The 26,209-nt window shown below is 39.1% G+C and overlaps 1 protein-coding gene across 1 annotated transcript; it reads right to left on the bottom strand.

The window, feature by feature from the left end:
- Positions 1-1,352: 1,352 nt before the first annotated feature.
- Positions 1,353-26,209, bottom strand: SLC39A6 (solute carrier family 39 member 6). Its single transcript, XM_082354282.1, has 10 exons — positions 26,070-26,209; positions 23,699-24,412; positions 22,023-22,206; positions 21,001-21,170; positions 20,042-20,260; positions 9,497-9,602; positions 6,691-7,068; positions 5,518-5,598; positions 3,395-3,585; positions 1,353-2,610 (listed from the first exon to the last, which is right to left on the bottom strand). The coding sequence occupies exons 2-10, from the start codon at positions 24,401-24,403 to the stop codon at positions 2,458-2,460; spliced, it is 2,187 nt and encodes a 728-aa protein (XP_082210408.1). The 5' UTR covers positions 24,404-24,412; positions 26,070-26,209; the 3' UTR covers positions 1,353-2,457.

Genomic DNA, 26,209 nt, shown 5'->3' with positions numbered 1-26,209 from the left:
AACGAAGACCCAACACAGCCAAAAATAAATAAATAAATAAATAATTAAAAAAAAAAAAAAGATTACACTAACCTCAATTAACATGATGAACATTCTTTTTTTCTTACCCCAGAATCTACTTGGATAAACGTGTTACTTGAAGTTTTGGTAAAACTCACAGCAAAAGGGTGTTATTTTGAGGGAGGTTGGAGACAACTGTGATGTGGTGAGCATTTTCTTTTAACAGTTACTGATTCTCAATTTTTCCTTGAGTGGACATTTATTTTTCCAGAAAAAATCCATAAAAATTTCAAATAGTTTGTTTTAATGATTTCTTGAATCTACCATATCTCTATTTATGTCTCCTTTTTCATTCAAGATATTATTTGTGTCTTTTCATTTTCTATCAGTCTGATAAGTTTCTTCCCCCGCAAAGGATCAGCCTTTGGTTCATATTCTACAGTTCCTGCATTTTCCTCTAATCTCCGTTCTCTCCCACAGGGAGCCATGGGAACCAACTACTTAAATCTTCTACATACTCACTAGTGAGCTCAAACTGGAGTGGGAAGTAAGGCTGCTATCATCCTGTTTTGTGGGCTGGTCCAGCACACCTTCCACCTTCAGAATCCGTGTGAAAGAAGTAGGTACAAGTCTGTGTTTCCAAAACTCCTGGAGGAACATTCCAATGATTCCAGAACTTCATCTTGCAGTGATCCAGCAGTGGCATAAGGGTAGGTCTGTGGGTTTCTGAAGCACAGTTATCATTCAGCCCAAGAAGGAGATGCCTCATCTCATCCTTTCAGGCACCCCTGAATCCAAGTAATTCTCATTGCTCATTCCTCTTTCACTTGGTTTGGGGAATAGAAATGCTGGTCCAATTGTCTTTCAGTAGGTGGGCTGTATGGTCTTGTCCAGTTGTTCTTGATTCTCCTTAGAATGTAGGGCGTTAGTGTGACTTTTCAAGCTTAGGCTCTGGCGTTTGTTTTTTGGTTTTTTTTTTTCAAGTTAGGGACAGCTTGGAACAAACTATGGACCAATATTTTCTGAAGTGCCCTTTGTGATAAACAATTTAAAAATTGAATAAGGCCACCCAATACAATAATATAAATGTGTTGATAAGTATATATAATCTGGATTATACTTAAGAAAATCAGACATCTCAAATTCATAGAAATAGAAAGTAGAATGGTGGTCACCAGGGGTTGTGGGGAGAAGGAAACAAAGAGTTGTTTAGTGGGTATAGTTTCAGTTTTGCAAGGTGAAGAAGTTTTGGAGATCAATTGCATAACAATGTGAATATATGTAAAATTATTGAGCTGTATGCTTAAAAATGGTTAAGATGGTAAAAAAAAAAGAAAATCAGATATCTGATATCAAGCTGACACAGGGAATTTATTTTGTAGAAAAGCAACATCTAGAGAATGCCATACAACCCTAGTACATCTAAAGTACTACACATAAAAATGACAATTGCTCATAACAACAACATTGAAGCACTGAAAGATACCAAAGTACTTTCTGAATCCAAGAAGTCAAATTATAACCAGTATGGTTTTAATGTCCTAATATATATCAAAATTCTAATATGCTGACATGTGGTAAACCAGATAACCAGAACATCCAGTAATGTAACTTGGGTGACACATAAGTTAACCTGGGATATCCAAGTCTTTTGACAATACATAAACTTGCTCATACTCATCTGGTGTACATCCACACAAATATTTTAAAATTCCAATTTCTTGGTCAAGTGATATATTTTGCTTGAGTTTATTAAATACATTTAGATGTCTTTATTATACAAAGTTAAATGTACAACTAAATTAGTAAAAAGTGCTGAGATTTTATGGGAACATTAATACTCTGACAAAAATGTTTATCAATGTACTCTATACTCAATATTGCTTTTTTTCATTTAAATCTAAATTTTTCCCTTCTATCTTTAAACCAGTTTTGTGATTTTTTTTAATATGAAACCTATGCCTTCTCAATTTATACAGTTTCTTCTCTTTTTTCCCTTATTTCTTAGCTTAAATTCAGTTTAAGTTTTATTGGTATCTTAGGCTTCATGTGTATTCTTACTCCTAAACACCAGCAGTTCTTCAGAGGCCTAAAATCCAGCATGGGAACTACTATATTAAATTAGTTCTAGAAAAAGTATTAAAGACATTTTTTTCTGAAATATACAGAACATGTCATGCCAAATCTCTTGTTTATACCATAAACCGGTAATATTGGTAAATTGCACATATAGCTTACATTCCCCAAATAGAATAACTTAAATATTAAACGTACCTTTATGTTACCACCATAACTGACCTTATAAGCATAACAAATGGCAATATTCAATACAAAAATCACAAAATCCACTAACCGTAAATGCTACATATCACAGCATAATAACTCATCTCCCTATGTCCTACTCAAACTATAGACAGCAAACTATAGCTTTAAGCTACTCTAGCATTTATACCCTAATTAGAAATTTATACGAAACACAATTTTATGTTCAAATATGGAAATAAGCAACATAATTCCAAATCCCAAAAGTATCCCAGCATTCTGTAAAAAGAAATATCCCCAGCGGCTACATCCATGGTCACTAGCATCATTGTGCAGCATCTCAGGTACCTTAAAAAAAAAAAGAGCAACCTTTAATAAGTTTCCAGAACCACAGATTAGTTTTTAGAAGAATTTGCAGGACAGCTTTAGCTGGATATGTAGCTGGATATATTATGAGTCAATTCTCTAAAACATGACCACATATACATACTGACTCTAGCTAATAATAATGTCACACAGCATTCTCTAACAGTTTAATTAACAATGATTATTCATGGTCTGCTCAGCAAGTCAAAAATTTTATTGGTCCAGTTTGCTCCACTGTAAAATGGAGAGCTACATTGATTATCCTGCTTACTGTCTGTATCTGTACATAACATGTGGCTCGCTTGAAATTCAGAGATATGGAAGCCTTACATCATATAAAATATAATTTTAGCAATAAGATTGGCTGAGATTGTTAGGTGGACTTTGGTGACAAAAAGATGACTCCTTTGTCCATTAATAAGAAACCTTTAAGCATTCTGAAGTATACACAGTTCGCCAACAGTATGTGGCTTGTGCTAGGTTTCCTACATGTCTATAGACAATTCAATGCCTAATTACTGAAACTCTCCTCTCAAAAAGACACATCAGAAGGGGGTAGATACTTTTGTGTATCCTGATACACATTAGGCAGGACAAAGATGTGCTTGTGAGCAACAATCCAAAAAGATAAAACCATCAAGGACTTATAGTTTATATGCTACTTTGTCGAGCATAGAATCACTTCTCACTGCAACCATATTTAACCTAAACCCTTTTAAAAATGGTTTCATTGAACATTTTCTCTACTGACTTCTTAAAAACTTACCATATCAACCAGAGCAACATACATGAATAAGCCTGCAGTAAGTGCAAATATCCACATAGAAACATTTTCAGCATAATGACCAATGAAAATTCCTGTTGCCATTCCGAGATACGCCAGCATGGCTGACAGAGCATTATAAAGAACAGCCTGCTTAACAGTCATGCCAGCCTTTAGTAACACAGCAAAGTCACCTTTAACAGAAAACAAAAAAAGGAGATAAGGTAATTAAAAAATCATTTTTAAGACACATACGCAAAATACCTTCCAGATTTAAGAAATTCTCCAGGGCTCCCCTGGTGGCGCAGTGGTTGAGAATCCGCCTCCCAACACAGGGGACATGGGTTCGATCCCTGGTCCGGGAAGATCTCACATGCTGCAGAGCAGCTAAGCCCATGTGCCACAACTACTGAGCCTGTGCTCCAGAGCCTGCAAGCCGCAACTACTGAGCCCATGTGCCACAACTACTGAGCCTGCGTGCTGCAACTACTGAAGTCTGTGTGCTTAGAGCCTGTGCTCCACAACAAGAGAAGCCACTGCAATGAGAAGCCCACGCACCACAACGAAGAGTAGCCCCCGCTCGCTGCAACTAGAGAAAGCCCGAGCACAGCAACGAATACCCAACACAGCCAAAAAAATCAATTAATTAATTAACTTAAAAAAAAAAAAAGTATTACTCAGGGCTAACAGTGTTAATCGGTGTAAATCACCCTAACAGCTTTATAAACTAAGATATCTTTTATCCAAAGTATTTCTTAAGGCTTCCACTTTGTCAATGAATGTCAATACTACAAATGTCAATAAGTACCAACTATTGTGCTCTTCCACTGTCTTCAAGGAGCTTTTAGCTGGCCACAAGGAGGAAGAGGGAGTAGAGAACACAAATGAAATGATCAGCAAATGATTAAGGAAATATATAATTAAGAGCTAAAGAGTCTAATGTTCTGGTTATAAAAGGAGAAAAAAAGGGCTTCCCTGGTGGCGCAGCGGTTGAGAATCTGCCTGCCAATGCAGGGGACATGGGTTCAAGCCCTGGTCTGGGAAGATCCCACATGCCGCGGAGCGACTAGGCCCGTGAGCCACAATTGCTGAGCCTGCGCGTCTGGAGCCTGTGCTCCGCAACAAGAGAGGCCACGATAGTGAGATGCCCGCACACTGAGATGAAGAGTGGCCCCCACTTGCCGCAACTAGAGGAAGCCCTCGCACAGAAACAAAGACCCAACACAGCCATAAATAAATAAATAAATAAAAAGGAGAAAAAAAGAAATTAAGATGAGAATAGCTGAGAGAGGCTTCATGGAGCATGAAGGATCTAGAATGTGGAACATAGGGAATTCCCTGGCAGTCCAGTGGTTAGGACTCTGCATTTCCACTGCAGGGGGCCCGGGTTCGATCCCTGGTCGGGGAACTAAGATCCCACAAGCCGCGTGGTGTGGCCAAAAATAAATAAATAAATAAATAAGTAAACAAAAATAAAAATAGAATGCATAACACAGACCAGATGTTGAGGATTACAAGTGTTGAGCATGAAGACAGGAGGCCGTCTAAATGGCAGAACACAGGCCAAGGAACAAAAGTGAAAATGGCATTACAGGTGTGTGTGAATATGCATCTATACGAAGAAAAACAAGGACACGAACTGGGAACCAGGACAACTCTGGGAAGGTTTTAAGTCCCAGTGACAGAGAAAAAGAATTCAAAACACTATTCATCAACTTCTCATTTCTTTAGCTCTAGTGAGTGAAATACTCTCTGTCAACTTCTGTCTGTTAATGGAAGATGATTTAGATTCCTGTGGTCTTATTCATATTGTGCATATGAAGAAAACGATCACTGATGTCAGCAGTATGCTGGTATAGGAAGATATCTGGTAGGGGAAGAGGAAAAGAGAGGGGACCCAGGTATCTCTTTGGCAACCCCACACAGGCAATTGTGTAATTGTAATCACAGGGTTAGAATTCTGGCTGGAAACAAACTTGTCCTCAGTAAGAAAGAAAGCTGGCTAGGTTAGTAGACTTAGGAGAAGGCATAAATGAGGAAGCTTGCTGGAATCTATCATTAGCAAAAGCCAGAGACACTAAGACACTTTACCCACCTGGAAAATACCATTTGTAGGGTTCTCTTACCTAATTCATGAGGCAACTCATGACAAAACACAGCAACAGAAGTACTTAAGCCACTCGATAAACCTTCAGTAAAAGCAGCACCTGTGTAAAAATCATTGCATTATTTTGTGGGTGTGTATTTTTAAAATCTTAACAGCATACACAATGAGGTAAAAGAAATAAAATATATTCTGGTTGTGAATAAACAGAACTTTTTCAACTGCACTCTGTACCTTCTTCATAAGTAATCTTAGATTACATTCAATTAGGTTTAAATTTCCCAAAGGAGCACAACGATTGAGAAGGGAAGGTTCCACTATGCCTTAGAGTGATTAAATGATCTTACACAAACCTGAGAAGTAAATTGCTACCACATAAAACACTTACTTAAAAATACGAAACAAACTGATTTAAAAGGTTTAGGGAAACACCCTCAGCAGTCAAGAGTACAAATATGTTTCCTGGCCTCAGAGGAACTCACTATACGATCAGACCACCATGTCCGAGCGTTTGCACATCCTCCTTTGTCGCTTATGCTGCGCACAGTGCAGAGAAGGTAGAGCACCAAGCTCCCAGGGAGCCAGGCTGGGCTACAAAACAACACTGCCTCCTTGGCAAGTGGTTCACCTTGCCAGGCCTGGGCTACCTAATCTGTACTTATTTCCACGGTTCCTCCCACCACTAAGTTACTACAATTTTTAAGTATTTCTATTACCTCTCAGTTGTAGCACAACAATTTAATAGCAAAAAAATCTATAATTCTTCTTTGGGTAGAGATTAGTAATTAAACTTATCAGATATATGAAGATTCCTTTAGCATAAAAGAAAAGATGGTGGAAGTATTTTACTTTAATAAATACTGTTTATATTGCAGATAAGGGAACTCAAATGTATTTGGGAAAGAAAAAAAAAAATCCTCACATGTGCTCCAAACACCTTAGAGCCTGAGCCTGCAAATTAAAACAACTTTTGGTAGTTACAATTTAGATAAAGGGCCAAGCACAGTTTCTAGCACTTAAACTAACATTTATCGAGTACTTCATTGTCAAAGCAGCCAAAAAATAAATAACAGTTTGATAATCTTAGAAGTCAATAGCCTTATCAAACCAACCTATTCCTTGTTAAAATAAGACTGGTACTTTCATGTGACATTTTCAGAGTCAACCAACAAGGGACAGATATGTAGATATATACCAATTGCTAGGCCATCGCTGAAATTGTGCAGGCCGTCCCCCATGATCACCATCCACGCCAGTGTGGCAATGCCGGCATCCTTCAGCTCCTCCCGAGAGTAGCGCTGACTGTGACTGTGTGGGTGGTGGTTTTGGTGGTGGTGGTGATGGAGAATATGATGGTAGTCATGATGGTGGTGAACGAGGTCATCTGACTGGCCAAGCGTATCATGGAAATGCGAATGGCATTTATTCTTGCACCCTCTGGGTACGTATTCATTGTAAACTTCCTGTGGATGAGCATGAGCTATCATGACTTCCTCTTCTTCCAAGATTGCTGGCTGTTGAGAATCAAAGTGGGAGGGCTCTTGTGAGTCAGCTCGCAAATAGCCTTCAGGCCCTAGGTGTAAACAGAAAGGACATTGGGACAAAGTCAAATGGCTTTGTTAATGTGCATGGACACATTTCAAATATCTCCACTGACAAAGTCAACAAAAGATCTTAAAGCATGGCAACTCTTTCACACAGACCTGGCAGAACTAGACATTAGAGTATTGTTGATGAAAAACATCAGTAGGTAAATGATCTCACGTACTAAGAATGGATTTTAAATGTTAACCTTCAGTAACTACCCCCAGATCCTCCCTTAATTTCTTCTGCCTCATGTTTTTAAAGATGATTTTTTTCCAATTATAAAAGAAGTACATGCTTACTTTATAAAAATATTTCATTTTTGATATTTAAAATATTTAAGAAAAATATTCCAGAAAAATACTGAAAATTGGAAATAAAAAACATGCATAATTCTGTCATCTGAGTTCCTCTCTTTCAAAATTCAAGGAAAAACAGAAGAGGGGAATTCCCTGGCAGTCCAGTAGTTAGAACTCGGTGCTTTCACTGCCGAGGGCCTGGGTTCAATACCTGGTCGGGGAACTAAGATCCCTGCAAGCCGCGTGGCATGGTCAAAAAAAAAAAAAAAAAAAAAAAGAAAACACAGAAGAATCTGAAATACCATCATCACCAAGAAACAGTTGTTACCTATCTGTGTAAGATAAATTGCAACAATAAGGTTTTGTGTTTTCTTTTTTATACACTGGTATCAACTTTCTTGGGAGCATTCCCGATACTGTGGCCCAATTCTAGAATAGCTGTTTCCTCTCATCATTATAAATTTCACTGGAGCCCATTACAAAGGTTGAAGACAGAATAGATGCAGGAAGACGAATGAGAGTATTCACCTGCTCTTTAGAGAAAAGCAATATGCTGGAAAATAAAGGGTGGACAGGAAATCTTACAAATAACTTGGTAGCAACAGTAAAGTTCTTCTTCCTCCTTAGTCAGCAACTATATATTGAGTATCTGCTCTGGGCCAGGCACCTGCCCAGATACTGGGACAAAGTAGGTCAGCACAAAGTCTCTGCCTTCGAGAAGCTTATGTTCTTGTGGGAAGATAGCCACTTAACAAAGAAATACATGTATAAATAAGGTAATCTAAGGCATTGGAACGCATGGGAAGAAAATAGAAAAGGGCAACCTGAAGGAGAGTGACTGGGAGACCTTTGTATTCAGGTGATCAGGGAAGACCTCTGAGGACGAGATGTCTGAGTTGAGATTGGAATGATAGGGGGAATTTATATGAAGACCTGGGAGAACAGTACTCCGAACTGAAGAAACACTGAGTGCCAGGCCCTGAGACAGACCTGGTGTGCTCACAGGATGAAAAGGAGGCCAGTGAAGCTGGACAGGACAAACCATCGGAGAGAGTGGAGGGCAGGGCAGGAGCTCGAAGGTCGTTGTAAAGCGTTTCGTTTAAAATTTTAATTTTAACTGAGTCTGTCCAACAAGAAATGCCAAGCTAACAAGTTACAGGAAACAGTAACTTTACAGTGGAGAAACATGGTAGACACAACGTTAGCCAAGTGATCAAAATTAACACCACCTGTGTGTGACAGAGAGGATCCTGTCGGGTGGCACACCATGTCACTGAAAAGGATGCAATACCACTTCGTGGTATTCCTGCCCAAACTGATCAGCCTAATGTGAAAACATTAGACAAACCCAAAATGAGGGGCAATGAGATGCAACATTTGATCCTGAATTGTACTCTGGGCCATTTCTTTTCCTTTTAGGGGTTGGGGGAGTATAAAGAAATTATTAAGACAATTGGAAAAACACGAAAAAGGTCTATAGACTAGAAAATGGCATTGTATCAGCTTTAATTTCCTGATTTTGATCACTGAACTGTGATTACAAGGGAATGAATGTCCTTTTTCTTAGGAAACATAAACTTAAGTATTTTGAGGTAAAGAAGCATCATGTTTGTAACTTATTCTCAAATGGTTTAGAAAAAAAATGTGTATGTATATATACAGAGAGAAAGAGAGAAAGAATGATAAATGTAGGTAAAATAACTGGGGAATATAAGAAAGGGGTACAGGAATTCTTTGTACTATTCTTGGAACATTTCTCTAAGTCTGAATTTACCTCAAAATAAAAAATTAGAGAAAAAGGAGGTGTAAATATATATAAAAATAACCAACTCACTGGCAATTAAAAGAAAGTATGAGTTTAAAAATAAAGAGCGGGTGGGGGGTGGTGGTGGTGGAGGAATTCCCTGGCGGTCCAGTGGTTAGGGCTCAGCACTTTCACTGCTGGGGCCTAGGTTCGATCCCTAGCCAGGGAACTAAGATCCCATAAGCCACGTGGTGCAGCCAAAAAAAAAAGGGGGTGGGGGTGGAATATGGTTCCCCCTCTTCCAGACAGTCCAGGTTGCCTGCAAATCACAGAGCACTGAATTCCCTCCAGCTCTCAGATTTATAAGGACTTACGATCATCTGCGTCTACTTTCTCCTCATTTGTTGACAGTTGAGATTCATACTGGGACAACTGCTTCTTAATCTCCACATCATCATCATTTTCAGGTTTTTTCTGATTCTACAATAGCAAGGAAAAGCAATACTTTAAAATAGGTGGTTTGCTTATACATACATCTTTAGGTAAACAGTTAAGCAAAAGATTTCATCGAAAAAGACAGCAGAGTAACAGACTTCTAATGGAATAAACCCCATCTAAAGGCAGGGCCTGTACTTAACTTGCATAGCACCTAGTAGTTTGTTTTAGGCATAAAAGGTTCGGAAAGGTAAAGAATTAATGCTTCAGTAATATGAAAGAAAAATTACACACTCATCTTTCTGAATGTCCCCCTAGGTCACACAGTCTAAATTTGGTCTTATGCAAACAGCACTGCATCCCCTGGGAGCTTGTTAGAAATGCACAGTCTCAGGCAACACCCCAGACCTAATGGATTAGAATGGGGATTTTAACTAGATCTCCAGGTGACTCATACACCCATTAAAGCTGAGCTCTGCCTCAGGCCATTGATTTAGAACCAGCTAGAGGCATGTCCTCCAGGAATTTAGTGATCTGCTAACCAATTGCTTAGTTTCCTCCAATGCCTCTTTTGGACACTGAAACCCCATACTTTCCATACTTTTTATAAATTAAAACTATACTGTGATATCGATATGTATTTGTTATAAAACTAAAATACTTTTCGGGTAGTAAAACACCATTAACAAGCTTTTCTCTTTTTAAACAAATCTCTATTAGTTAGCCTTGAATTTATCACTAGGTTTTTTAACCAACTGAATACTATACTTGAGATATTGTCCATATCTCAGAGCCCAAGAATAAAGGTCACTGTTTGAACAACGGTGCCTGTTTATTACTACTTACATAGAATATTGAAGATAATGAAAACTGTCACAAAAATAATAGATTTCTTATTTGCAGTATCTTTTGAATATGACTTAATAATCACCATACCTGAGATTTCATTCTAGCTCTAACAGTATATAAAATATCTGTACCTTCTTAGGTTATAAGTTTTTAAAGGGAAGCACAGACAAATCTTTATACCTACCTCTAGCAAAATGCCTCAAACACAGGGAAAGTACTTAAATATTTGTGAAAATAAGTGAATTCATGATATTTTAAATTACTTCAGTTGATGCTTTATTTGTTTGCCAATGATTATCTGTAGGACATAGACTTTTTAAGCAACTCTTTCATTCCCTAAGTATTAAGAGCCTGTAATGTTCCCTGCGCTGAATGGTGGCAATACATCAATATATCGTAAAACAAGATACACATAGTCCTTGTTCCCAAGGAAGCTTATCACCCACAGGGAGGGAGGCTTTACACAGGTAATGATTATACAATTCACTGACTGAAATTTTTGATATATTTTACAAAGGAAAAATATACAGTGTTATGAGAGCATATATATATAAGAGCATATAACAAACATTTAAACAAATCCCTCTGCCTGCTCTCCTCTGCATTAGGACAACAAACTAATGTAAACAGGCCAGTTAGGAGGCAACTACTATCACCCAGGGAAGTCTGGCATGGACCAGAATGACAGCAAGGAAGATGGAGAGAAATGAATAATTTCATTTCTGGATACATTTAATAAAACTAGGTTGGATATAAGGATGAGGGAGACAGAGATGATTCTCTGGTTTCCAGCAAGAGCAAGAAACCTGAGAATCCAGTAGAAAGAAAGTTTGACATGGAACTATTATAACCATCTAACTACACCAAGTATGCGATTTAACCCTAATCTGAATGTAGAGATTTCAGAGCGACATATATGGAAGGTAACCTAAAACTATGACATATAGAATTTTCCAGGAGTGCAGGATGGATGTCTTAAGGGAAATCTTAGGTAGAATGTTCTGTTATGGGTCTGAAGAGCTCCCAATACTTGCCATATAATGAATAGTTTTTTTCTTTTTGAGAGAACCAAATGAGATTAAAAGCTGTTATGTAAGTTCCACTAAGATCTGGATGCCCTTGAAAAAAGAGAAACTAAATATTTTCTAAAGAGGAAGAGGGGAGGAACCAAGATAGCAGAGAAGAAGGACGTGCTCTCACTCCCTCTTGTGAGAACACCAGAATAACTAGCTGCTGGACAATCATCAACAGGAAGACACTGGAACTCACCAAAATAGATAACCCACATCCAAAGACAAAGGAGATGCCACAATGAGACGGTAAGAGGGGTGCAATCACAGTAAACTCAACTCCCATAACTGCTGGGTGGGTGACTCACAGACTGGAGAACACTTGTACCATAGAAGTCCACTCACTGGAGTGAAGGTTCTGAGCCCCACATCAGGCTTCCCAACCTGGGGGTCCGGCAATGGGAGGAGGAATTCCTAGAGAATCAGACTTTGAAGCTTAGTGGGATTTGATTGCAGGACTTTGACAGGACTGGGGGAAACAGAGACTGCACTTTTGGAAGGCACACACAAAGTAGTGTGCACATCGGGACCAAGGGGAACGAGCAGTGACCTCATAGGAGACTGAACCAGACCTACCTGCTAGTGTTGGAGGGTCTCCTGCAGAGGCGGGGGGTGGCTGTGGCTCACCTTGGGGACAAGGACACTGGCAGCATAAGTTGTGGGAAATACTCCTTGGCGTGAGCCCTCCCAGAGTCTGTCATTAGCCCCACCAAAGAGCCCAGGCAGGCTACAGTGTTGGGTTGCCTCAGGCCAAACAACCAACAGGGAGGGAACCCAGCCCCACCCATCAGCAGTCAAGCTGATTAAAGTTTTACTGAGCTCTGCCCACCAGAGCAACAGTCAGCTCTACCCACCACCAGTCCCTCCCATCAGGAAACTTACACAAGCCTCTTAGATAGCCTCATCCACCAGAGGGCAGACAGCAGAAGCAAGAAGAACTACAATCCTGCAGCCTGTGGAACAAAAACCACATTCACAGAAAGATAGACAAGATGAAAACGCAGAGGGCTATGTACCAGATGAAGGAACAAGATAAAACCAAAGAAAAACAACTAAATGAAGTGGAGATAGGCAACCTTCCAGAAAAAGAATTCAGAATAATGAGAGTGAAGATGATCCAGGACCTGGGAAAAAGAATGGAGGCAAAGATCGAGAAGATGCAAGAAATGTTTAACAAAGACCTAGAAGAATTAAAGAACAAAGAAACAGAGATGAACAATACAATAACTGAAATGAAAACTACACAAGAAGGAATCAATAACAGAATAAATGAGGCAGAAGAACGGATAAGTGACCTGGAAGACAGAATGGTGGAATTCACTGCTGCAGGACAGAATAAACAAAAAAGAATGAAAAGAAATGAAGACAGCCTAAGAGACCACTGGGACAACATTAAACGCAACAACATTCACATTATAGGGGTCCCAGAAGGAGAAGAGAGAGAGAAAGGACCCGAAAAAATACTGAAGAGATTGTATTTGAAAACTTCCCTAACATGGGAAAGGAAAGAGCCACCCAAGTCCAGGAAGCGCAGCAACTCCCATACAGGATAAACCCAAGGAGAAACACGCTGAGACACACAGTAATCAAACTGGCAAAAACTAAACACAAAGAAAAATTATTGAAAGCAGCAAGGGAAAAACTACAAATAACATACAAGGGAACTCCCATAAGGTTAACAGCTGATTTCTCAGCAGAAACTCTACAAGCCAGAAGGGAGTGGCATGATATACTTAAAGTGATGACAGGGAAGAACCTACAACCAAGATTACTCTACCCGGCAAGGATCTCATTCAGATTTGATGGAGAAATCAAAAGCTTTACAGACAAGCAAAAGCTAAGAGAATTCAGCACCACCAAACCAGCTCTACAACAAATGCTAAAGGAACTTCTCTAAGTGGGAAACACAAGAGAAGAAAACGACCTACAAAAACAAACCCAAAACAATTAAGAAAATGGTCATAGGAACATACATATCGATAATTGCCTTAAACGTGAATGGATTAAATGCTCCAACCAAGCCTGTGCTTGCTGAATGGATACAAAAACAAGACCCATATATATGCTGTTGACAAGAGACCCACTTCAGACCTAGGGACACATACAGACTGAAAGTGAGAGAATGGAAAAAGATATTCCATGCAAATGGAAATCAAAAGAAAGCTGGAGTAGCAATACTCATATCAGATAAAATAAGACTTTAAAATAAAGAATGTTACAAGAGACAAGGAAGGACACTACATAATGATCAAGGGATCAATCCAAGGAGAAGATATAACAATCATAAATATATATGCACCCAACATAGGAGCACCTCAATATATAAGGCAACTTCTAACAGCTATAAAAGAGAAAATTGACAGTAACACAATAATAGTGGGGAACTGTAACACCTCACTTACACAAATGGACAGATCATCCAAAATGAAAATAAATAAGGAAACAGAAGCTTTAAATGACACAATAGACCAGATAGATTTAATTGATATTTATAGGACATTCCATCCAAAAACAGCACATTACACTTTCTTCTCAAGTGCACACAGAACATTCTCCAGGATAGATCACATCTTGGGTCACACATCAAGCCTCACTAAACTTAAGAAAACTGAAATCATATCAAGCATCTTTTCTGACCACAATGCTATGAGATTAGAAATGAATTGCAGGTAAAAAAACATAAAAAACACAAACACATGGAGGCTAAACAGTACGTTACTAAATAACCAAGAGTTCACTGAAGAAATCAAAGGGGAAATCAAAAAATACCTAGAGACAAATGACAATGAAAACACGACGATCCAAAACGTATGGGATGCAGCAAAAGTAGTTCTAAGAGGGAAGTTTATAGCTATACACGCCTACCTCAAGAAACAAGAAAAATCTCAAATAAACAATCTAACCTTACACCTAAAGGAACCACAGAAAGAAGAACAAACAAAACCCAAAGTTATCAGAAGGAAAGAATTCATAAAGATCAGAGCAGAAATAAATGAAATAGAAACAAAGAAAACAATAGCAAACATCAATAAAACTAAAAGCTGGTTCTTCGAGAAGATAAACAAAATGGATAAACCATTAGCCAGACTCATAAAGAAAAAGAGGGAGAGGACTCAAATCAATAAAATTAGAAATGAAAAAGGAGAAGTTACAACAGACACCACAGAAATACAAAGCATCCTAAGAGACTACTACAAGCAACTCTATACCAATAAAATGGACGACCTGGAAGAAATGGACAAATCCTTAGAAAGGTATAACCTTCCAAGACTGAACCAGGAAGAAACAGAAAATATGAACAGACCAATCACAAGTAATGAAATTGAAACTGTGATTAAAAATCTTCCAACAAACAAAAATCCAGGACCAGATGGCTTCACAGGTGAATTCTATCAAACATTTAGAGAAGAGCTAACACCCATCCTTCTCAAACTCTTCCAAAACATTGCAGAGGAAGGAACACTCCCAAACTCATTCTATGAGGCCACCATCACCCTGATACCAAAACCAGACAAAGATACTACAAAAAAAGAAAATTACAGACCAGTATCACGGATGAATATAGATGCAAAAATCCTCAACAAAACACTAGCAAACAGAATCCAACAACACATTAAAAGGATCATACACCGTGATCAAGTGGGATTTATCACAGGGATGCAAAGATTCTTCAATATATGCAAATCAATCAATGTGATACACCATATTAACAAACTGAAGAATAAAAACCATATGATGATCTCAATAGATGCAGAAAAAGCTTTTGACAGAATTCAACATCCATTTATGATAAAAACTCTCCAGAAAGTGGGCATAGGGGGAACCTACCTCAACATAATAAAGGCCATATATGACAAACCCACAGCAAACATCATTCTCAATGGTGAAAAACTGGAAGCATTTCCTCTAAGATCAGGAACGAGACAAGGATGTCCACTCTCACCACTATTATTCAACATAGTTTTGGAAGTCCTAGCCACAGCAATCAGAGAGGAAAAACAAATAAAAGGAATACAAATTGGAAAAGAAGAAGTAAAACTGTCACTGTTTGCAGATGACATGACACTATACATAGAGAATCCTAAAAATGCCACCAGAAAACTACTAGAGCTAATCAATGAATTTGGTAAAGTTGTAGGATACAAAATTAATGCACAGAAATCTCTTGCATTCCTATACACTAATGATGAAAAATCTGAAAGAGAAATTAAGGAAACACTCCCATTACCATTGCAACAAAAAGAATAAAATACCTAGGAATAAACCTACCTAGGGAGACAAAAGACCTGTATGCAGAAAACTATAAGACACTGATGAAAGAAATCAAAGATGATACCAACAGATGGAGAGATATACCATGTTCTTGGATTGGAAGAATCAATATTGTGAAAATGACTATACTACCCAAAGCAATCTACAGATTCAATGCAATCCCGATCAAATTACAAATGGCATTTTGTACGGAACTAGAACAAAAAATCTTAAAATTTGTATGGAGACACAAAAGACCCCGAATAGCCAAAGCAGTCTTGAGGGAAAAAAACGGAGCTGGAGGAATCAGACTCCCTGACTTCAGACTATACTACAAAGCTACAGTAATCAAGACAATATGGTACTGGCACAAAAACAGAAACATAGATCGATGGAACAAGATAGAAAGCCCAGAGATAAACCCACGACCCTATGGTCAACTAATCTATGACAAAGGAGGCAAGGATATACAATGGAGAAAAAGCAGTCTCTTCAATAAGTGGTGCTGGGAAAACTGGACAGCTATATGTAAAAGAATGAAATTAGAACACTCTCTAACACCACACACAAAAATAAACTCAAAATGGATTAGAGACCTAAATATAAGACTGGACACTATAAAACTCTTAGAGGAAAACATAGGAAGAACACTCTTTGACATTAATCACAGCAAGATCTTTTTTGATCCACCTCCTAGAGTAATGGAAATAAAACCAAAAATAAACAAATGGGACCTAATGAAACTTCAAAGCTTTTGCACAGCAAAGGAAACCATAAACAAGACGAAAAGACAACCCTCAGAATGGGAGAAAATATTTGCAAACGAATCAATGGACAAAGGATTAAGCTCCAAAATATATAGACAGCTCATGCAGCTCAATATTAAAGAAACAAACGACCCAATTGAAAAATGGGCAGAAGACCTAACTAGACATTTCTCCAAAGAAGACATACACATGGCCAAGAAGCACATGAAAAGCTGCTCAACATCACTAATTATTAGAGAAATGCAAATCACAACTACAATGAGGTATCACCCACCTTACACCAGTTAGAATGGACATCATCAGAAAATCTAGAAATAACAAATGCTGGAGAGGGTGTGGAGAAAAGGGAACCCTCTTGCACTGTTGGTGGGAATGTAAATTGATACAGCCACTATGGAGAACAGTATGGAGGTTCCTTAAAAAACTAAAAATAGAATTACCATATGACCCAGCAATCCAACCACTGGGCATATACCCAGAGAAAACCATAATTCAAAGACACATGCACCTCAGTGTTCATTGCAGCACTATTTACAATAGTCAGGTCATGGAAGCAACCTAAATGTCCATTGACAGACGAATGAAGAAAGAAGTTGTGGTACATATATACAATGGAATGTTACTAAGCCATAAAAAGGAATGAAATTGAGTCATTTGTTGAGACATGGATGGACCCAGAGACTGTCATATAGAGTGAAGTAAGTCAGAAAGAGAAAAACAAATATCGTATATTAACGCATGTATGTGGAACCTAGAAAAATGGTACAGATGAACCGGTTTGCAGGGCAGAAGTTGAGACACAGATGTAGATAACAAACGTATGGACACCAAGGGGGGAAAGCCGTGGGGGTGTGGGGGTGGTGGTGTGCTGAATTGGGCGATTGGGATTGACATGTATACACTGATGTGTATAAAATTGATGACTAATAAGAACCTGCTGTATAAAAAAATAAATAAAATTTAAAAATTAAAAAAATAAATAATTAAAAATTAAAAAAAATAAAAAGGAAGAGAACATGTAATGTTTGCAAAACTCCTGTGGGAAGTCTTTGTCTAGAAATTATGCTTATTTGCCATTTAATGTTTCTTATACATGTAACAAACATTTACCAATCATCTATTATGTGCCAGACACTATTCTAGGCACTGGAGATACAGCAGTAAAGAAGACAGAGAGGTCCTGGCTCTTAAGAACTTACATTTTAGTAGAAACTATTTTAGAACAGAGATTATCAAACTTCTTTGACTACAGTTCACAGTAATATATGTAATAAACACAGAGTAATATATGGAATATACTGTAACATCACGGTTGCATTTAAAAACATTGGTCGTGACACAAGATTTACTTCACAATTCACAAATGATTAATTTGAGTCTAAAAAATACTGTTCTGTATTAAACAACAGAGAGCCTACCTCTTAGAGTCCCATGTTAGAGTGCCAGATGAAAATAAGGCAACCTTTAGGTAAAACTTGAAAATTAAATTGAAATTAGAATGCTAAATAAATTATGGCATTTGAAATAGAAACACAATAACACAAATAAACACAAACAACCCCTCCCAAAAAAAACCCCTAAAAATGATCTTTTTTTTTTTTTTTAAGGTGAGAATAATCCCAGAGAATGCAAAGAAGTTTGGATATAGTCTCAAACCCATCCAAGTGAAGCAACAGGGACAACAGGAACACAGAAGATGACTTCCTGGATTAAGAACGAGTAAGCTATTGTTATTTCACTTCTTCCCTGTAAACTGAGGTTCAGTAAAGGTTCAAAATTTGCAATTTGAGATTTTAGTGAATGTAAAATCCATAAGGGCAAATATTCACAGGATGGAGGAGGCCACTCTTCTCTTCACACATGCACTTGATTCCCAAAGTGAGCTCTGTGCTCAGCAAGAATCAACTATGTTTGTTTTCAAGCGTCTTCATGCCAGCTATACCTGTTATTGCAATTGCACAATTTAATTACATATTACTCAAACTATGAAATGATGGTGAGAATAGTTACTTCCATGAAAACTTAAGTTGAAAGCTTCTGAAAGAGTCAAAGGCAAGTTGTTAAAAAAGAAAAAAAGGCTATTAAATTACATAAGGCACTAAAAACAGAATTACCATATGACCCAGCAATCCTATTCCTGGGCATATACCCAGAGAAAATCGTAATTCAAAAAGACATATGCACCCCAATGTTCACTGCAGCACTTCACAATAGCCAGGTCATGGAAGCAACCTAAATGCCCGTTGACAGACGAATGGATAAAGAAGATGTGGTACATATATACAATGGAATATTACTCAGCTGTAAAAAGGAACGAAACTGGGTCATCTGTAGAGGTGTGGATGGACCTAGAGACTGTCATACAGAGTGAAGAAAGTCAGAAAGAGAAAAACAAATATCATATATTAATGCCTATATGTGGAATCTAGCAAAATGGTACAGATGAACCAGTTAACAAGGCAGAAACAGAGACAGATGTAGAGAACAAACATATGGACAGTAAGGGGGGAAAGAGGGGGTGCGGGGGGGGGTGGGATGAACTGGGAGATTGGGCTTGACATATATACACTAATATGTATAAAATAGATAACTAATAAGAACGTGCTGTGTAAGAAAAATAAATAAAATTCCAAAAAAAATTACATAAGGCAATCACTGTATAAAATTTTTTATATTTCCAAAAATCTAGATTCTACACTTAAAATAGCTTTACAAGTATGTAACCTCTTGCTCAATTTTAGAGAAACCAAAATTGGAAATTTAGATGAAGCAGCATGGCGGTAGAGAAAAAAATGATCATACAGAACTCCAACTCAAAGAAAAGTTTGGTCAACATCAAATGACAAGAATATGAGTACACAAACATCCAAGATGTGTACATGTCATTTTTAAGAGTCCCCATGAGGACAGTCTTTTGACTCGTTTGCCCAGTCACATCAGATAGGAAGAGGCAGATAACCACAGGCAACTCCAAAGATATTTTTACCAGAAATAGAGAGCCTACTGTTCAGCTTCACACTGTCTTCTGGTGGCAATTTGCAAAGGGCAAGTCTGTGAAAGTCACATAGTCTTTCAAACAAAACATAATATTCAGCTACTGCATGAGTAATTTAAAAGTTAATCCATGATACTTTTTGCTTAAGCCACTTTATTGAGGTATAATTGACATATAGAAAGCTGTACATATTTAATGTATACGACTCAGTGAGTTTCGGGATAAGTATATACCCATGAAACCATCGCCACCATCAATGCCATAATCACGATGCTTCTCATCTTCAAGGCCCTGTGTGTGCCTTGTTTGGTGATTTGTATAGATATTTACCCTTGCCTTTCTTATGGTCTTGTGACTTTGAAGGGAGTACTGAAGATAGAGAACTCCAGGGTTATAAAGATACAGAACTGCTCTCCATGAGTGCTTCTGGGAACAAAAAGGTACTGAACCCCCTCACAAATGAAGATCATACACCCTGGACAAGCCCAGTTTAGTTCAAGTACTGCTCTAAATAAATGTCCAATGCATAGTAAGTATTCAGAATACTTTTACCTTTTTCTTCTTATCTTTAAATTGCTTGATCAACGTGAGGACATGTTCAACAAGAAACATGAAATACAAGCCTCCCAGAGCTGTCAGACCTTTCCATGTGGAATCAAAATAGGTACTTTCTTCTATGTTTTGAGAAGAGAGATGGCTGAAAAGCGGTCCTCTCTTCATTTCCATTGCTGGTTCTTCATGGCTGTGACTATGGTGATGACTTGCATGAGACTAAAGGCAAAATAATATGGATTTTATAAATTCAGTAGTTTCACACGTCAGAAAAATTGGCTAAGATAATTAACATCAAATTTGAAATTATTCAGAATTAGGCAATTAATGCGATACTTCGGAATGAGGGGAAGTTTAGGATATTAAAAATAAAATGACCAACAAGCAGCAGCGATCTAGAGCTTAAGGTATGTAATGTACGATGGCACTTAGTAGAGTGGATCTGTTCAATGTAAAGACAGACACATTCCCCAATGACCCTCATAACATACAGGTAGTGGGTATTTCCAGTGTTTTCCCATGGCCACAAATAAGAGGGAACTGCAAAACTTAATAGGCATATAGTGTCTATTGCTTATACTCCCAGCTGAAAAGCCCCTACCACAGTCGTCAGTGTGCTTATAAGAAGCCCAGTCTGGGTAATGGGCCCTGGCAGGTACCCGAGATCCAGGTGCACTGCCCCAGTGGCTTGCAGCTGAGTGCAATAGGAGCTTCTGCCACTGGGTGTGAGGGAACCAGGTGTGGCGCACACTAACAGAGGTGAGACGGGGCGGGGGGGGAAGCGGGGTCACAGGGTATGCCCCACGCACGTGCTCCTAGAAACCAAATTTCCAGCCTTTTATACATATCAATACAAAGCACAAACCAAAAGTACACACACACACACACACACACATATATATATACACACACATATATTTAATGTTGAATACACTAATGGGATAAATTACTGTACTTACATGTGGAAGAAGGTGTAAAAAAGCATCACCACTCAGTGTCCCCACAGCCAATGCCACAAGGAAACTCAGAAGAAACTTGAAAAACACCCGATTCATGAGAGGCACTAAGATAACACCCAGCAAAGACAGGAAACTGATGACAGAAATGGCTATAAAGCCACCAACCCAGGCTGTCAAACAAAACAGAGCAAAGGAAAAAGTAAACAATTGATAATCTTTAAAAGAGAGACTGTGGAGCGGCTTAAGGCAACTTGTAAAAGCAGGGGAGCTAAAAAAATACAAACTCAGTGGAATAGGACCGTGGTAACAGAGCAATAACCAAGAAATTCGATCAAATGAACAATGTGACTGAACCCTCCAGGTAAAGGGCATAAACCTAGTGGAAAATTCTTCAGCTAGGGGTGAAGGGAGGGGAAGACACGGTTACCAAGGATGAACTCTAGCTCACTTGGGAACTGAGCTTTCAGACTCCCATAACAGTTAAATTATGAGAGAGAAGAGGAAAAAGTTAAGAACGGAAGGAAGGAAGGAAAGAAGGAGGAAAGAAAGGAGTAAGAAAAGGAAACTGGGAATTCAATAATTTCCTCAGTGAACAAAGCAGTTAGCTCTTCATTATAGTTTCTGAGCAATGCAACTTACACTATAGCAGAGCGTATCCTGATTTCATCTATTAATAAGAATGTATGAGAATTAGGCTCCTAAACAGCAGAGATGAACTCTGAGCATCCTCCAAACAGTATGACAACATATAAAGATCCCAAATTTTGAATGACCCTGACATATCCTGTGGGAGGACCTCAGACAAGTTATGATCTAAATTTTATTTTCTCGTTTTTGTTTGTTTTGTTTGTTTTAAGGGTAAGGCTTACACACTTGCTTTCTTCACATTCAAGGCAGAGAACAGTTAAGATGATATATTTGGAATTACGCTGAAAAATGAATAGGTTGATGTAAATATAAGGAAAAGTACAACATAAATGTATCTATTGGAAATGATTTTTACACAAAAAAGGCAATTTTACCTATTTGTAAAGAATACGTCTTTGGAGGGATTTCAGCTTTCTTTTCACTCGCTGTATGAATCAGACATGATCTAGTATCAATCTGATTGATGATGGCTGGGCAGAGATAGTTGAACTCGGTGGCATTCAGTGGAACCTGGATGCCCATGCCATGAGATGTAAGCAGCTTTGATGCATTGAAACACTGAAGAAAAGGAAACAGCGAAATCACCAAAAGGTATTCCCATTAGAGAATCCAAAAAAGCTGTTTGATGACACAACACCCTTTTCTTACTGAAGGTACCTACTTCTTTATTTAAGTTAAGGTAAATCAAAATCAACTTTAGTTTTAAGTACTTTGGAACTTGCCTCAAGCTACCTGGAGATACTACGTCACAGGGGTGATTTCCCATCTCTTCCACCTATTTCTTCTTGGGAGAAGCAGTCACATCACCAATCACCTTGGGAGAAAGCCTCAAGGGGAAAAAACTTGAGGATAAATGGACATTCACAAGCCTGTTAACTCATTGTATAAACCTATTAAGGAAATGAGCTTTAATTTCGAGACAGGTTCACTAGAGATTGAGAAATATGTTGTTCTAGTACTAACGCTACCCTACCTGGTCTAAACAAGTCCAAGACATGTCACTCTTCCAACAACAGCTGTAATTGCAAAACTTAGCTCAGTTCTGTCTACATACTTGGCAAAGTAATGCTCCACAATGAGAGAATATTAAATTATGTCGATTACTCTTGCGAAGGACAAGGCTGGTTAATAAAATAAACCTGTACCGGAGGCTGTTGTTTCAAAAATTTAATTAGATGACAAGCTTAGTTTGAAGAGACTCTCCTCTGGGGAATGTAAGCTCCCCCTTCTCACCAAGAAAACTGGTGGTAGCACCTGTTTCTCATCTTCTCTAAAGGTATTTTAAACTCCCACAAATCTTGGCCAATACTACTCAGAACAAACTTTATCACTAGTGTCGCTATGGGAATGACCATTAGTAGGATTATCCCAGAATTAGTAAATCATGTGACGGTTTGAATGAAGTACTTAAGTTTTGCCTATTAATGTATACCAACTAACTCCTTGTTGTTGACATCTCTCAGCCAAAGCAAATTGTGTACAGTCTGGAAGTCTAGTCTAGGAAAAAAACACATGAACTCAGAAGGTCACTGCCCAGACTTCTCACGTGTCCAGCATATCGCTGCTATTCCAGTCACTCCACAGGTCACTGTGATCCCTCTGCCAAGGAGGCAAAGCTGCCCTTCCCGCATTCTTCAGCTCTTCCAACCACACCTTTCCCTAAAACAGGGATTCTAACTCCTGCTCTTTTGACCTTCTGGTTTCTGTGTTTTAATTAATAGGATTCTCCTTTAAGGATTTTCTCCAGATATAATTTTGATATCTGCTTTCTACACTTACTTTAAATTCTATATTAGAAAATGGTTTCAGCAGGCAGCACTATTCTTACCAAAGAACTACCCCCCCCCGCCGCCAAGTTTTGTATCAGGGATGTGTACAACATAGTAGGGACACTTTGAGCTAAGTGCCTTGCTGAGAGAGTAGAAATTCCCCTTTCAATGAACTCACCATTTTATTTTTATTTTAAACTCCTTACAACTGAGATAGAATGGCAATGACGGGACAGACAAGCAGGCATATCGATTAAAATAATGAACAGCACTCATCTTACCTCCTGAGTATTTTCATTTGTGCTTCTGGAATACATAAAGCCTTTTCTGGGCTCACTCACAGATTCATTTGTTTTCCTACTAGCCAGCCAGGTCGCCCAGCTCTTTTCTGTGACACTGGGTAGAGTGGAACTGCTCACACCTTTGGGGAGAAGTTTTCCATGTTTTGGAGTTTCTATGGTTTCTAGAAAGTGAGTTCCTTCAGAGACAGCATTATACACAGTTGAGGTCACTTCACTAGCACCAGCGCCATCCTTGATTAAAACATTCCTTCTACCATTGGCATGTTCTGATCGATGAGGTCCTTTCCCCTGGCTGTTTCTAGGCTCTTTACTTGAACTATCAGAGTCATGGTCTGGGCAAAGAGCTTTTCGATTTTTACTGGAAGCAGCATGACTATGGTGAGAGTGATGCTCGTGGTCATGGTGTATATGGATTCTCTTAATCTTATCTATGCCTATATTCTGAAGCAATTTTCTGAACCCTTCAATTGACAAGGAATTATTTTCTCCATAGCGATGGAAAAGCTGCTGTAGATGATGCTGCCGTGTGGTAACTGCCAAGTCAACATTAATGCCAGATTCCCAATTCGGAATAATTTTCTCAGTGGTCTGAGGGAAAGCAGTGGCTGGTCCTACTTCATGAAGGGGATTTGTGACTGACAGAACGAAGGTCAGGATCAAGATCACTGATAAATTCCTCGCCATTGCACCTTCCTAAAGAAGACAGAAAAAAAAAAAATCCTTGCCTTCACTTTCAAAACAATTTGAATTAAGAAATCCTGTGCTGAAAACTGATGTCTAATCAAATAATCAAGTTTTACAGAGCATCATCTAGTGTGATCAGTGTAGTAAAACAAAAGAAAAAAAGAACTGGAGTCCTAGGCTCTACCCCTGCATTGCTGAAGCATGGGAAACAACTGGAGAGCAGCTGAGTGCTAAGACTCTGTAATTAGCACTGTAAATGCAACAGTAATTCAGAGACTGGAGGGGTCCAGGTAGCCACAGCCACACTGGCAACTTCTTATTGCTTCGAACAACGATTTAAAACAAAAGAAAACCCAACTAACTACCTCCACCACCACCACCGTCATTTCATAGAACAATCTTTCATCATCAAAAAAAGCAGAAATGGCAATCTCAGAGTAAGTCGCATTTAAAATGTTTTTCTTAAACTATATGCAAATCACTTTAAGGCTTCTCTCCTGAAATCCCACTCTTCAAGGGCACCCAATTCTGCCAGTTTCTTGTGAATCCCTCATGCATACTCAGGCAGATGTGTGCCTTAACCACACAAACAGGATCTTTTTTTTCCCCCCCTCAACAAATGACATCTTTCCATGTCAGTACATATAAAGGGATCACATTCTTTTGAATGACTGCAGTTTTTAAGTAAATTAAACTTCATAAAAAACTATGTTGCTCTTATATTGCTATAAACCAGTGAAAATTTTGTCAGACTATTACTCATCCATACAACAGTGTTTGGAACCAAAGGCCTATGCTCCAAAGAGAAGTTAGGAATCCAGTTGAGCATTGAATTCAGTTAAGGAGAGGAAGGTATAGTCCAGATAAGCGGATAGGCTAATATCTCAGGACCCAGCCAGCAGATGTCCAGCACCAATGATGGGTAGTGATCATGACCAAATTCATCTGCCTCCAGTGAAAGACGCAGATGTCGGGCTCTGGAGTGAGACAGCAAGGGCGAGAGAGGCAACCTAGCTCTACCACTTTCAGCTGTTCTTCCTTGGACCCACTGGTAATACCCATTTTATAGGGTGACTGAGAAAACCACATGAATGGATGTATGTGGAAGTGCTCCAAACACTGTCAGCAGTGTTGCACAACTGCTGCTTACCATACTGTGGGAAATGGAAGTACGCACTACCACGGGGCTAGACTCCTGAAAGAACAATCCTTGGGGCCTGAAGTTTTAATAGGCAGAAGAGAACCATTAAGAAATCATTCGCCGAAGAGAGGAGAGGAGCGAGATGCGTGGGGACAACACAGACGAATGGCTCAAGGGCAGCCCCGTGCCTTTCTCCACGGAGGATGCTTAGGGCGGTCCCGGACCTGCCGGCGGATCTCCGTCCCCTCAAGTCCGCGGGTGTTGGAGAAAAGAAAGCAGAAGGAAAGGGCCTGGAGAAACGGGTGAGTGAAGAAAACGGGAAAGAGGACACAAAACTGTTTCTAAGGGCTATTTTTAAACACGACAGTACCTTTTTCGAAAATGAGATGAACAGGACAAACCGTTTCCTTACCGCGTTGGACCCCGAAGCCCATCTGTGGGATGGGAAGCCCAACTGGAAGTCCGGCCTCGTCGGCCCGCGGGGTACCCCTCTCCGCCCGCCTCTCCCGGACCTGCGGGACTCACCTCTCCGCGGCCTCGCCGTCCCACGGCCCGGTCCCGCGCGCCGCTTCAGTTCCCGCCGGCGGTCCGGAGGGCTCGGAACCGGCCCGTGCTTCTCTCCCTAAAAACCTCTACACGGCACGGAGAAGCGGCGGTCTCATCGG

This window comes from Balaenoptera borealis, assembly GCF_965194805.1.
Source record: "Balaenoptera borealis genome assembly, chromosome: 14".
Classification (NCBI taxonomy): domain Eukaryota; kingdom Metazoa; phylum Chordata; class Mammalia; order Artiodactyla; family Balaenopteridae; genus Balaenoptera; species Balaenoptera borealis.
This window is presented reverse-complemented; position numbering and strand designations above follow the sequence as displayed.

Excerpts from the sequence above, each read along its gene's own strand:
- SLC39A6 (XM_082354282.1), bottom strand. The coding sequence starts at position 24,403 with ATGGCGAGGAATTTATCAGTGATCTTGATCCTGACCTTCGTTCTGTCA. Across the intron at positions 20,261-21,000 it reads TTTTACACCTTCTTCCACAT|TCTCATGCAAGTCATCACCA; the intron begins GTAAGTACAGTA and ends TTTTGCCTTTAG. Across the intron at positions 5,599-6,690 it reads CAGCGATGGCCTAGCAATTG|GTGCTGCTTTTACTGAAGGT; the intron begins GTATATATCTAC and ends ATTTTTACACAG.